Source organism: Hibiscus syriacus, unplaced genomic scaffold (assembly GCF_006381635.1).
Source record: "Hibiscus syriacus cultivar Baekdansim isolate YM2019G1 unplaced genomic scaffold, ASM638163v2 tig00110540_pilon, whole genome shotgun sequence".
Taxonomy (NCBI): Eukaryota; Viridiplantae; Streptophyta; class Magnoliopsida; order Malvales; family Malvaceae; genus Hibiscus; species Hibiscus syriacus.
In genome coordinates, this window is record NW_024062772.1 from 234,525 (window position 1) to 248,715 (window position 14,191).

General features: G+C 36.5%; 2 protein-coding genes across 2 annotated transcripts; one reads left to right on the forward strand and one right to left on the reverse strand.

Moving 5' to 3' along the window:
- The first annotated feature begins 5,426 nt into the window (after positions 1-5,426).
- On the forward strand, positions 5,427-6,353 carry LOC120130294 (pentatricopeptide repeat-containing protein At1g08070, chloroplastic-like). The gene has a single exon (XM_039147548.1). It carries the CDS (start codon positions 5,427-5,429, stop codon positions 6,303-6,305), a length of 879 nt encoding a protein of 292 aa, XP_039003479.1. The 3' UTR covers positions 6,306-6,353.
- Positions 6,354-9,344: 2,991 nt separating this feature from the next.
- LOC120130270 (probable xyloglucan glycosyltransferase 5) lies at positions 9,345-12,207 on the reverse strand. The gene is made up of 5 exons (XM_039147531.1): positions 11,378-12,207; positions 10,987-11,295; positions 10,600-10,890; positions 10,366-10,479; positions 9,345-10,280 (listed from the first exon to the last, which is right to left on the reverse strand). Exons 1-5 carry the CDS (start codon positions 12,098-12,100, stop codon positions 9,636-9,638), a joined length of 2,082 nt encoding a protein of 693 aa, XP_039003462.1. The 5' UTR covers positions 12,101-12,207; the 3' UTR covers positions 9,345-9,635.
- Positions 12,208-14,191: the final 1,984 nt, after the last annotated feature.

Below are 14,191 nucleotides of genomic sequence, written 5' to 3' on the forward strand. Positions count from 1 at the left end.
TTCAATTAGTTAATAATTATGGATACTTCTTCCAACTTTTGTAAATAATTTGACCATTCACACTGAGCTTGGTTTTATCATTGGATGTGCATGCACACACATGTACAAAAATATACATGGTCACAACAAGATTGACAAAGTAAAGAAAATATAGAATATTAGACATTAAAAGTTTCCCGATGATCATAAAGTATTAAACATTAAATGTAATATTTAAAAGAAAAATTGCCTAAAAAGATAAAGCTTTTCAAAACAAACTTTTCCAGACATTTAAATGAATCCACAAAAAAGAATCTAATATCTCTACAACAACAGAGCTTCCTGAATTCCTCTACAACTAAGCTGATGCTTCCTTTATTGTGTACATAAATTTCGTGCTAAATAGACCTAAGCAATAAGCATAATTACACATAAAAACAATCATTCAAACCCAAAAGATTAACTACTCAATTAGACTTAGGAACAAAGTGCAAAGCAACACTTAAAATGGATACTTGGAGCTCAGCAACAGCAATGTAGTTCTACTTTTAAGTCCACCGGTTTATTGGTTCAATCAGTTCTCCCATTTCAACTACAATATCAAATGACTCCAAAAAACTTCAACTTTTGAACCAATTGAAGCAACATTTCCAACAATCCGAGGAACCCTTTAGAATTGTTTTTTTTTAACTAGTTTTACTGAATTTAATTCCAGCTTTAACTAGCTCCAAGAACTTCGACATTGAAGCAACCAAAGCAAAACTAATAATGAACCTTGTGAGCACCATATTAGCATTTATTCAGCATCCAAATAACAGTTCTAGCATCAAAAGCACTTAACTAAACCTAATTCTCACAAATCAAACAACAGACAGAATATTTGACTATTCTAAAACACACTAAGTTAAAAAATTCAATCCACTCAGCTACCTTCTGATTCGCTCATCATGCCACAACAGATATATCAAATTGGAGTGCCTATCACCAAAGTAGATTATGAACAATGCTGATGCAACCCAAAGCACAGTTTCCAGAATCTCAGTCCAAGTTCTAGTTCTCAGAGTTTCTTGTGACAAAGACTGCAACCTGGAGCATGCATCGTCCTCAAGGTCCTCATTGCTCGATGCATATCCTGACTATGCCTTTGCCTATATACCCACAGCAACCGGTGTCCACCAGACATTTTTCTACTCCTTTCTCACAAGATTAATCCCCCAAAAGAAAAGAAAAAAAGATCAACCTTTTCAAGAACTAAAAAAAACCCCACTTCCTGGAATGGAATTCCATTAAGAAATCTAGTAAGACGTTGTACTTCTTCAACTGTTAAACCCCACTCCAAGGTCCAAACATAACCACTTTCTGAATCACAATTCTAAGGAATTGGAAATGAAAATTGAAGAAGATTCAATGAAAAATGAAAACCTAAAGTAGAAATGAGACTGGTGAAGGAACCCAGTCGGCAAGTTCCAACTTTTATCGTCTAAAAAAATTCAATGTAAAATCAAAAGAAGGAATGAGAGGAGTAGAACAAACCCATCAAAAGCCCCACAAAATCTCACAAAACCCAGATATAGATATAGATTCAGCTTCACTCGACACACACGTAACAATTTTCCTCCGGATTCTGATCACCGATGCCAATGAAAAAAAGGGGGAAATGGTGCAATAAATGATACTAATAACAAAGAAGGATAGCTTTGTGTTTTGGTATTTTTCAGTTCTGAGCTAGAGAAAAAATTGTCCGACAAATCTTAGAAAATGTATTGCTTTTACCTTTTACGAGTGACGATTGACGAGAAAGAGAAACTGATTCGTTTCTTGTACTTCAATGAAAGAATGTGTTATCCAGTTTTTTTTTTTTTTTAATTCTACCTTCGGTTGAAGTTAACTTTTGTTATATATTGATGACATGGCTAGAGTTGATTGGTGGGGATGTCAAGGATTTGTTTGCTTTAGATTAATCATTTCTCGATAGGTCGATTCTACGGTGTGACACTCTTAATATATAATTTAAAAAATACGTTATCAGTTTTATTATTATTTAAATAATAAAATTGATAAAAAATACCTTAAAAATATTATTATTTCTACTTAAAATATTAATGTTTTTTAATATTTCTGGTAAAGTGTCCAACAATAACAAAATCGGTAGAAAAAATAACAAAATCAGTTGCGCTTTACCGGTTTTGTTAACAAAATCGAAAAAACACCAAATAATAATAAAATCGGTAGAAATAATAATGTTTCTGGTAATTTTTTTTACTGATTTTATTATTTAAATAATAACAAAACCGATAATATTTTTTTAATCGTATATTAAGACTTCCGCACGTAATCATTTCTGTTAAGGCAGATCGTTTTGTGTTCTTAGTTTTTACTTTATAGATGCTTGAAAGACAATATTGGTCAATGTTTTGAAAATCGGACCGGATCGGCCGATTCAACCGGGAACCGTTGTCTAGTCCGGTTCAATCTAGATCGATTGAACCGCTACTAGTAAACCGGACGGAACCGTTCAAACCAGACCGGCTGAAAACTGAAAAAACCGGGAAAAAATCGGAAAAAACCACCAATTTTATTTTATTTTTTTAAAATTAAACCAAACGACGTTGTTTGTTAAACGAGTCAAGTCAAACTCGAGTATTGCTGAGCTCGACTCAAACTTGAAAAATTTAAAAGTAAGCTCAACTCGACTCAAACTCACGAGCTAAAAATTATCAAGTTTAACTCGAACTCGAAATATAATATTGAAACTTGAACTCGAAAAGGCTTGAACTAAAAAAAAAATTTAAAAGCTCGATTGAAACCTAAAATTCGAGCTTGATTGAAGTGAAAGAATAGTTCACTCAATGCTCACCAAAAGGCTCCATGATTTTGAATGTCAAATTACCTCTATTATTTATAGAAGTTAGTTGGGATGATCTTTTATGTTTCTTAACCATGTGGGATTGTTTTTAAAAAAAAATTAAACCAAACAATATCATTTTGTTATGATTTTTTAGGGCCAAATTTATTTTTTAATTATAGTTATATAATTATATTTATTATTTAATATGTTTTACCTTAAATATTATATTGTAGTTAATTTGAATCATTTTGTTTCACTTAATTTTATGGTTTTTAACTTATATATGTTATGACTTGCTTTGAATATGAATTGTGATATAAAAAATTATTTTTTATTAAATATTTTTGATATTTTTATTTAATTTTTTAAATAATTATGACGTTGTCCGGTTCTTTCGACCGGTCAGACCAGTGAACCGATAGTATGACCGGTTCACTAACGGTCCGGTTCTAAAAACCATGATATTGGTTTTAGTCCGGAGAATTCATTAAATTATATTTAAATAATTATTTTAGTTAAAAATTTAATTTCTTTTAATAAAAAGTCATTAAATTTTAAGACGATACATCTTAAACTATATATTTTTGGTTGAAAAATAACCTACGCTTAATGCATTAATTGTTGATAAGAAGAATGATTTGTAAGAGCCTCTCGATCTCCCAAATTATTCATCTTCCTAAGCTCGTTTACTCGATCTCTCTTTTACGAAACCATAAACCACATCTCTTCGGTCGAACTAGAAAAGGGGAATCACAAACAAACAAACAAAAACTTCATAATTTATTTTCCCATCGATAATTTAGTATAATAAGTGTAAAAATGTTATAATAATTAGATAAACTCTAAACCCTAAATTTTAAACCCCAAATAAACAAACAAATAAACTCTTCGGTTATGGTTGCAAAGCACATGATTTTTCTTTTTTTTTTTAAAAAAAAAGAAAAATTGTTGACCGGTACGGTATTAACCTAACGATCTACAATATTAACGTGACAATTCATAGTGATTGATAATGTACTATATGAGTTAAATTGATAACTCAAACATAACATATAAATTGTCATGTCAATATTGTGGACCGTCACGTTATCACTGTAATTTGTCACGTCAGTACCGTAACGATCAAAACACTGAAAAACATTGGTTAAATGATCACATGGTAACCAAGTGCATCAAGGTGGAGTATAATGCATCCAAAGTTAAATGCCCCAAAAACTTTCTGTAATCGGATGCACCGTCATGCATGTCCATTTGAAGTTTCCAACCCTCTGGAAAACCATCTTCCATTACCAACCACCAAGATATGCCACCTTTAATGTCTCCTGGGTTCATGTTCTGGAGGTCTGTTTCGGGGATTGGGACTCCGCATGAAGAATGGACTGAGGAACTTTCATGATGAAGACTGCCCAAGAAGATGTCCGTGAATGCCAAGTGGGATGGGTCATCAAATGGAGATATGGGACCCTGCATACCTAGAGATATCATGGAAAGCTATATTAGAAACATGAACAAAATCTAAAGAAAACTTGTCATAAACCATGTCAAATGATTAGTGAGGAAAATACCACAATTTCCAGCTCCATGAGAACTCTGCTAGAAAAGATTCTGAGCCAGAGACAGACAGAAACGACCCAGAAGACTAGGTTCATCCTTTCCTTGACCTATACTTAATTGCAGATAATTTTCTCGTATTTAGTTACTTTCACTCCAACAGATTGGTTGAATGCTTCACGATTCAACATCTCAAACACCTGAACCGAAGGGTTAAGTTCAGAACTTCTATTCCCCCAAAAGAAGAACGATACCCGGTGACATTGTAGCTTGGTTGCAGCAGATACGGCAAGATCAGACAGGACCTCATTAGGTAAAGGCTTAGGCCTGGTCATGCCAGCGACTGTTACAGCATCATTAGCTTCCACCTTCCAGAGCAATGATATGGCAATACAAGGCACCTAGGGAATGCAGATATGGGCACACGATAAGGGTACAACACTACATGGACACAGCGACAGAGGAACTTCTAGAAATCAAGACACAGATACTGCCATAAAAAATATATAAAAAATGTATGATTGATACTGTTCAATCAAATATAAAAAAAATGTTTGATTCTCATGTCATCAAATAAAATAAAATTATTTTTAAATATATTTTTAAAAGTGTATGTGTAATTAATTATAATTATAGTTTACTTAAAAAATATTTTTTTGCTGAAGTGACATCACACATGGACTTACTTCCTCCGTATGAAACATTGACAGTTAGTCAACTAACAATTTTCATTCAAATATGGGACATTTTGCTCTAAAATGGAACGTTAAGGGCTAAAATGCTCCCAAAAAAATGATAGGGGGCAAAATGACCATTTGTGCAAAAATTGAGGGGTAATTTTGTTATTATGCCTATACAAATTGGTAACTAAACTTGGAAACTTTTCTCAAATTGATATCTGAACTTTGCTTTGTCTCAAATTGGTACTTTAACTTGGAAAATTTTCTCACATTGGTACTCTTTTTACTTGCATCTCAGCAAACAATCAAACTGTTAACGTGACATTGATTGGTCAAAATGATCGGATTATCAAGTGATGTGTCATAATATGATTGATCGTCGAAATATCACGATAGCATCGTATACTAATTTAAGATACAAGCCTGATAATTTCACTTTCGTTGGTGTGTTATCTGCTTGTAGTCAAGCTGGTTTGCTTGATCTTGGACGTCTGTATTTTAGATCAATGGTCCAAGATTATGCAATTTCACCCGATTTGCAACATTATGGATGCATGGCGAATCTTCTAGGTCGAGCTGGGTTGTTTGATGAAGCAGAAGCTTTGATTCTTAATATGGAAATGAAACCAGATGGTGCAATCTGGGGTTCTTTGCTTGGAGCTTGTAGGGTTCATAAACGCGTCGAGTTAGGTGAATCTGTGGCCAAGCGCCTTCTTGAGTTGGAGCCTGAAAATCCTGGGGTTTATGTTCTTTTGTCAAATATATATGCAGGAGCTGGTAGATGGGACGATGTAGCTCGAATAAGAACCTTTCTAAATAAGAAGGGAATGAAGAAAGTTCCCGGTTGCAGCCCTATTGAGGTTGACAGAGTTGTTCACGAGTTTCTCGTCAGCGACAAAGTGCATCATCGCTGCAAAGAAATTTACGACATGTTGGATGAAGTCGACATGCTTTTGGAGAAGGCTGGATTTGTACCCGATACATCAGAGGTTCTTCAAGATATGGATGAGGAATGGAAGGAAGGGGCCTTGAGTCATCATAGTGAGAAGTTAGCCATTGCTTTCGGATTGATCAGTACGAAGCCCGGGACAACAATAAGAATCGTAAAAAACCTCAGGGTATGCGGAAATTGCCATTCGGCTACGAAGCTGATATCGAAGATCTTCAATAGAGAAATTATTGCCAGAGACAGAAACCGTTTCCACCATTTCAAAGATGGTTCCTGCTCATGCAATGACTACTGGTGAAACACAATCAACTTGCAGTATCAGGCAAGAACTTCTAGACCACATCCAAATCCAGCGTTGATGTATGGATCATAATGTTGGACAATCAAGAAAGATCACGTAAGGAGGATGGAGGCCGCAGAAATGAGAATGCTTCGTTGGTCATGTGGTAAGACTCTGTGGGACATGACACCAAACTCTGCAATTAGGATGTCTTTGGGGGTGGTGCATGTATCCGAAAAATTGAGGGAGAGAAGACTACAGTGGTTTGGACATGTCCTTAGGCGACAACCGTCGGATGCGGTCAGGAGAGTAGAGTCGATTACAGTCGAAGGTTCCAGAAGAAGAGAACGACCAAGGAGGAAGTGGGTAGACTGCTTGAGATCTGATTTGAATGATTTAGCACTTACTGAGGACATGACATCTGACAGCAAAGTATGGAGACTTAAGGCTAGAGTAGCCGAGTAGCATGGGTCACAGCCATGGGTGTAGCATCTCTGTCTTATTTTTAATGCTTCTGTAGTAATTTTCATGACTTCTACTTCTATACGTTTCTGTAATTGGAATCTATGAAGGCCCAGAACTAAAGTAGCGGAGTAGTGTTGCCTTAGTTTAGATGGTAACCCATTTGACTTTATTCTTTCTAGTAGCTTGTTATCGCTGACTATTGTGTATTCCTTCCCTTCATGTTTCCTCCTTTTAAATTTAGCCGAGACTTACATTTCTGTCTATATGCAGATATTATTACACAGGGATTACTTCTCATTACAAACGCGCATATGAAGACTGCATATGAAGACTGTTCAACTATGTATTTATTTATTTATTTATTCATGTATTGTATTTTATCTTTATTTTTAATTTCCTTGACTGCCGGAGGTCTTCCACGGAAGCTGCTCTCAACCTGGCGTTGGGGGCAGCCTACTACACTACCTCCCCTTACCCCATTACATATGAAAATAGAGTTTTGTTGTTGTTGTTGTTGTATACAGAGGATCGATTGCATTAGAACCGAAGATTTTCCAAAGCAATGTGTATCAACGTCTGCAGCCATTAACATTAACTTATTACAGTAACTCTGAGCAATAGGTCTTTGATATAGTGATAGAGTTTAGGATTGTACAAACAAATTTATTAAAGAGACGAGTGGTAGGAACATCCCTTTCAGAATCAAGCATATAGTTTTCTATGGAATCAAAATAATTAAGGGAAAATTATCTTTAGTGTGATGAACATAACCACCACATGGCTGCCATGTGAAAAAAGATCCACATGTACTTTACATATATAAATAGTTTCTAAGATATTTCTCCACTAACACCTCTCTATCATTCATCTATTCATATAGAGGAGGGTATGGGATTTAGACTTTCGATCTGATCCGATTTTATAAGATCACGTTTTTTCCTCTAAAAGTCAAGTTCGGGCATGGCGAGTTTTAGGAGAATGTTAATCGAATTTGGGATAAAGTCGAGTTTAGAATAAAAAATATACAACCTAACCCAAAATACTTTATGGCAAAAGATGTCTCTTTTTTAATTTTCATTATTTTTCTTTTTCACTCTCTCTCCCCTCTTAAGAAATTTTTCATCTCTATGTTTTACTATTTTTAAATCCATAAAAGCATTAACGAAAACCACACCGATCGTTAGCAGCAACCGCATCGCCGTCATCGATTGTCGTTTAACTTCAAAATTTCTTAGCGTCTTTCAAGTCTCCTGATTTAAATTTTGTTGTTTGTAATAGTCTGTTTCACCAGAAAATGCCTTAATGTCCGCAAATTTATTTCAAAACCTTTTGTCTTCTTTGTTTCTTATCTCCTTGCTCCGCCATCAGATCAAATCGAAATAGAGTTATAATGTTTCCCTCAACAAGAAGACTTTATTCACCATTGAATTTGTCAAAAGCATCTCAGTCATCGAAAATCGCCGCGTCGAATATATGAGTATATTTTCTTGTCATACTTTTATTGTTTTTGGGTTTTAATTCTTTTTTTTAACTCTTTTTCCTTTTTTCAAGTTTTTTCTTTATTTTTTTTAGAATCTTAACTTTTGATTTAATGATTTAGGTTTTACAACGATGTAGGCCGAAGGACATGATTCATCAAACGCATAAAAGTACTGGGTGCATTAGTTAGGCCAAAAAGCATCGGACAGGAAGCACGCCCACTGGAGACTCGCACACATCGGACAGTAAGCACGCCCTTTGGTGGGGGAGAGTCGATCAACATTAGACCTTCGTGTGTGTGAGCCTCGATCACCATCTGCAATCCCAGGCAGATTGAGGTGAGTTTTTACCCCCTAAATTTTGGGTAATGAGACTCCTTTAAAATAAGATCGAGTTAAATATCATTAAATCAGGGTTAAAACTCGACCCTACTTGACCCATGCACATCCCTCTATCATAATACCATACACGTGTATTGTTTGAATCCCATCATGTTTTAGAATTTATTTTCAAATCAAGATATCTTCCATGTCCATTTTACTATTGTCAAAACTAATACTTTTGGGGTTCATGATTAACCCCATCGTTCCATATCTTTTAACTGCCACAGAACTGATCCATCTCTGCAAGGGGACCTTTGTCTATCAGAAAATCTTACAGAAGAGTGGGCCAATGAAAGAAAAGTCATGTCAAAGAATCAAGTTTGTCTCAAGCTCCGTAGAACCCCCAAACCTCATTTACCAACAAGCAGTTTTGCAAAGCAACCAGAATCAGCATAACGCCCACCAAAGATATCTTGGTCCCCCCCAGCCATGTCAACCTTCTTTAATGCCAATAGTGATGTACACATGAGCTAAAACCCTCAACCACCATAGCTGAGCCCCCACCACCACGTTCGGCTTCACCTCCTTTTCGCTCACCGACACTTTTCGACATTATTGAACCACATTCTCACGCATGCCAAATGTGAAACAAGTTGCAGACTAAGGGGCAAAGACACGTTGGAAGAAAGGGAATTCTATTTGTTCTTTTAGACAGAACACAAAATGTACATATATTGGATGTTTTTTTAACATCTCGCGGTAAGCATTCGGAATCCGAGCGCGAGAAAGGGCATCACAAATGCAACATGGCCTGAATCTTTATTGCCAAACCACACACAAATCAAGAATCAGAGGGAGAAGTACAAATCCTACCTATAAGTGTCTATAACAACAATGACAACAAATGGTTCAACCCCTAGGAATGCAATAAACACAATCCAATGTGAAAAAAAATGTAGATAAAGTAGAGTTGTTGACGAAATGTACCCTTTACCGTTTGCCGAGAACTGCACAGACAGAAACCGGCTTTTGTCGGTGGATGCGAAGAATATTGGCCGAGTTTTAGCACCTTCTGTTCTCTCTAGCTCATCTGCTCTCCGATTAAATCTAGACCGACTAGGAGAAAAGTCACGCCCTGAAAGAGGAGGAAGTAAAAATGTACTCCCTGTGCTGCTAACAGGCTCCTAACCGAAGCTGTAAGTAGGAGGAATGCGAGAGTGAGCTCTTTCCTGTATATCTTATTGACCTTCTTAACAGGTAGAGGGCCCGCCTCTTTCTGTTCCTTCAATCGGTTTAATTCAGCGAGCTCACTTTCCGAAGCCCCTCTCTGGATTTGCAGTTGGTTCATTGTCTTTGATTCCCTCTCGGCAGAATCCAGTAAGTCGGATTCCGATGACCTTCCCGCTTTTTTGGTCACAACCCACTCATAGGAGCTACCCAACTGGAATAGTCCCGATACCATTGCGTTGAATTTGGTAACGGACATGGTGTTTTCGAATAGAAGGTAAGGAACAATGAAAGGGAATGATTTCGGGGCAGGAAGAATGTTGAGGAATGACATAAAAACAGGTACATAACAAATAACCCAAACCGGAAGCTCGGCCTCCGGTACGAACATGGTTAGAGGAAGCATTATGCAGAACAATGTGAAGGAGTAGAACGGGAGGATAAGTTTCCTCAACAAAAAGAATAGCAGTATTAAATTTGCTTTCTTCCATATCGCTATCTGCAGAATTACAGCATTAAAGGTACTTCAGTATACTGTAAGGAAATCATAAACTCCATGACCGAAAGTTGTGCAACAATTTTACCTTGGAAGTTATGATCGCTGGAAGACATAAGCGGAAGAGGTGCATAGGCCCCGAATGCCAGCGATGTTGCTGCTTCCTGTATGCTTCATACAACTCGGGGACTTCACAAAGGACCTAAACGTTTTACACGGTAACTGAAAGCCATCAGGACACTACCCGAATCTTTCACCGAGGTGTTGTACACTTAATTTTGATCATTCCTAGATATTACAATTGCATAGAATGAGATTGTACCTTTACATCATTAAGGAAGATGAATTTCCAACCATTGAGATGTGCTCGAACAGCTATGTCCATGTCTTCTACGGTTGTCCTTTCAAGCCAGCCTCCGGATTCCTCGAGAGCTTTAATTCTCCAAACTCCAGCAGTTCCATTGAAACCAAAGAAATTTAGAAAAACTCCATTAACTTGCTGTTCGACTTCGAAGTGGAAACATAAGTTAATGTTTTGGAGACGAGTCAACAAATTCTCGTCCTTGTTGACGAAACTCCATCTAGCCTGAACTAACCCCAACTCAGGATTGTCCTGCAAGACAAGGAAGACATACAAGATAAAATGCCTGATAAGCTGACAACAGACAAGGAACTTAAACCGAAACGATTCCGGTTCGTTTCTTTTCACCTTGAAATGTGGCACGGTTTGCTTTAGAAAATCCGGGTTAGGTTGAAAATCAGCATCGAATATCGCCACAAACTCGTAGGCCTGCACGTACTCGCAACTCATTGCAGACTTAAGATTCCCAGCCTTGTAACCGGTTCTTATCAACCGATGCCGATAAACTATATTGACAGCCTTTTGGCTCCATTTAGCAACCTCTTCTTTAATTAAACACCGGATGCTTTCATCGTCGGAATCATCAAGAACCTGAATCAATAACCGATCCTTCGGCCAATCGAGTTGGCAGACAGCAGAGATAGACTGCTCATATACCTGTATGAAGTCACAAGAATATGATGCTCTAACCACCTAGGAGACATAGAAACCTATTGTAAATTGTGAAGTTCTTTAGTACCTCTCTCTCGTTACACATTGGGATTTGAACAAGAACCAGGGGATACAAATCGGCGGATCGTTCGACATCGTCGGACTCAAACGGATCCCCCTCGATTCGAGGTTTAATCTTCTTGTATTTGATCCAAAAGCAGCCTAAGCAAAGCATCATACGATCTGCAGATTGGATGAGGAACAGAGCAACACAGAATTTCGACAAAGCTTGAATAACCGGTGCAATGTAATGGGCTCGAACCGACAACCAAGTGAAATAAACCAAGTGGAGCAGCCCCTGGACATCACTGTTCCTCGGAATACGCAAACCCGGATTCTTGAAATAATGCCATCCATTGATGTAAGCAACGAGTTCGAAACCCAGAATTGTAAGGGAAGTTATTAGGAAGAGTTTGATGACAGTGAAGAGAAGCTTCCCTTTCCCCATTTTTTCACTCGCCATTGCAACATCTTCCCTAAAGATCAGCCTTTTCTTGATGATTCCGAGCAATGCCCAGAAGAAAGAAGCGATCCACACTACACAGCCGACAGCACGGTGAGCCTTGAGGAGCAAAACCCAAGTCACTTGCTTCGCGTTTTTGCCTCGGCTTTTCTCCGCCGGCTGGAATGCAGCATCGGGACCGTCGATTTCTACCACCGAGTAGTTCGGGTTCTCCATTTTCACTACCACCGGCGTCCTTTTCTTCGTCTCCTTCAGCCACCAGTTCGAGAAATCGAAACCCGGAGCCATTTTTTCAGGTTTTTTACTCAAATCTCAAGAATCAAAGTAATGAATTTACTAAAACAAAAGAAACCCAGAATCAGATAGTGAAAGAAGGAAACTTTAGAGCACCCATTGTGCAGATAAGAGAAGAAAAGGGAGAGTTTATAGAGTTAAGGTAGAAGACGACACAGACAACATGGGAAAAAACAAAATTTGAGGGAAGGTATATGATGCTGTAAGAACCCGAACATCACGCCATGTGGGTTTTTTTGGCCTAATAATCCAAACAAGCCTAGCCCCGAAATCCTTTTAACTTCACCTCCATAATTTACTCTTTTGTTTGCTTCGGTGCTTATGTCTTTTAGCTTAGAATCTGCTAATTCCACGGAAAATTCAGTTAATCAAAAGATTTGCTTCAGACTACTGTTAATTGCAAAAAGTAAAATCTACGTACAGGAAGGATGAATGTACGTATATAAAATCGATTATACAAATATGTTAAGAATGTACAATTATATTATAAGAATTTTAAACAGCGCCAGAATTTGTTTTTTTAGATACGAACAGTGATAGAATTTGATGATAGAGATTAGGGGTTAATTTTAAAATTTTAAAAAATTCAGAGGTTTAAATTAAAATTTTTAAAATTCTTGAAGGGTTTAGTTTTTTTTTTCTAACAAAACTAGACTATAACTAAAATTTTTGAAATTTCGAGAAACTCCGCGAGAAATTTTCAAAATTATGGAAATGAGTCTAATTAAAAACATTTAAAAAATTTAAAGTCTAATATCAATTTTTGAAATTTTGGGAGATCAATTTAAATATTTTAAAATTTAAGAGTCTAAACTATAATTTTTAAAGTTTTGAGGCACAATAACCCCATAGTTCCTCTTGTGTTCGGCCTAGGGTTGTAAATGAGACGAGACAGATCGCGAGCTACTCGAGATCAACTCGGTAAATACTCGATAAATACTCGGATCGAATGGATTCGACTCGAACTCGAGCTCGACTCGAATTCTTAACAAGCCGAAACGAGCTACTTGATACTCGACTCGAAAAGCTCGTGAGTAGCTCGAAAAATATAAAATATTAAGATTTTATTTTTAAAAAAATAAATTTTTAATAATATTAACATTTATGAGTTGATTTTTTTAAAAAATACAATAAGGCTTTCATGTATTTAAGGTTCATGTTTGAGTTTGAGGATTCAATATTGTTAAGTTTAAGATTTTTTTTTATTTCGAGCCTTTTCGAGCTGCTCACGAGCTTCAGTTCAGGATTTCGAGTTCGAGTCGAGCTTAAAAATTTTAAGCTCGCGAGTTTTCGAGTCAAGCCGAGCTCCATTTCAGAGTTTTCGAGTCGAGTCGAGCTCAGCAATACTCGAACTCGACTCGGCTCGTTTACACCCCTAGTTCGGCCACTGATTTTAGAGAAAAAAAAAATCTCCTTTTTCGTCTAATTCTTTTTATTTATTTTATCCACTCAAACCCTTGATATTAAATCATAAAGTTAAAAAACACTCTAATATTGCTTATTATGAAATTATTATCTATTTTTTTTGAATTAATTACTGATATCTGATCTATTAACCGACTAATCCAGATTAGGGTATTGCAGAGGCGAGGGTGAACCTCCCAACCCAGTTTGCTCCATTCGCAAACGTCAGGATTCAAACCCCTAACTTTACTTAAGGGACCTAATGCCTCATCCCACTAGATCAACTAGTTGTTGGTTATTATTTTCTTTAAAACTCGTGGAATTAAACCTAGAAAATCTAACACTTTGGGTTTAAAGACTTTCTCAAATTTGAAGAGTTCAGGGTATTCATTTGAAAATTAAAACAATGAGGAGCATTCTTCTAAAAAAGACGAATAATATACCTTATAATTAGTCACATCAGATGGTTAGCAAAGAATATTAAGTAATAAAAAGGTTGAATCTTTCGATGAAATTTTATCAATTTTGAATAGATTTTGTGAAAAACCAATAAAAAAGAAGAAAAGAGAGAAATACGAACATTTTAGTATCACTCTTGATGTGACTGGTGATCGATAACATGAAACCGAAGGAATTAATGATTTTCTATAGAAAATGGGGAAGTTAATGATCACGTTATAA

What these genes read in the sequence shown, in the direction of transcription:
- LOC120130294 (XM_039147548.1), top strand. Translation starts at nt 5,427, where the DNA reads ATGATTGATCGTCGAAATATCACGATAGCATCGTATACTAATTTAAGA.
- LOC120130270 (XM_039147531.1), bottom strand. Translation starts at nt 12,100, where the DNA reads ATGGCTCCGGGTTTCGATTTCTCGAACTGGTGGCTGAAGGAGACGAAG. An exon ending in AAACCGTGCCACATTTCAAG is followed by an intron (nt 10,891 to 10,986) that starts GTGAAAAGAAAC and finishes CTTGTCTTGCAG; the next exon opens with GACAATCCTGAGTTGGGGTT. An exon ending in CAGCGATCATAACTTCCAAG is followed by an intron (nt 10,281 to 10,365) that starts GTAAAATTGTTG and finishes GTAATTCTGCAG; the next exon opens with ATAGCGATATGGAAGAAAGC.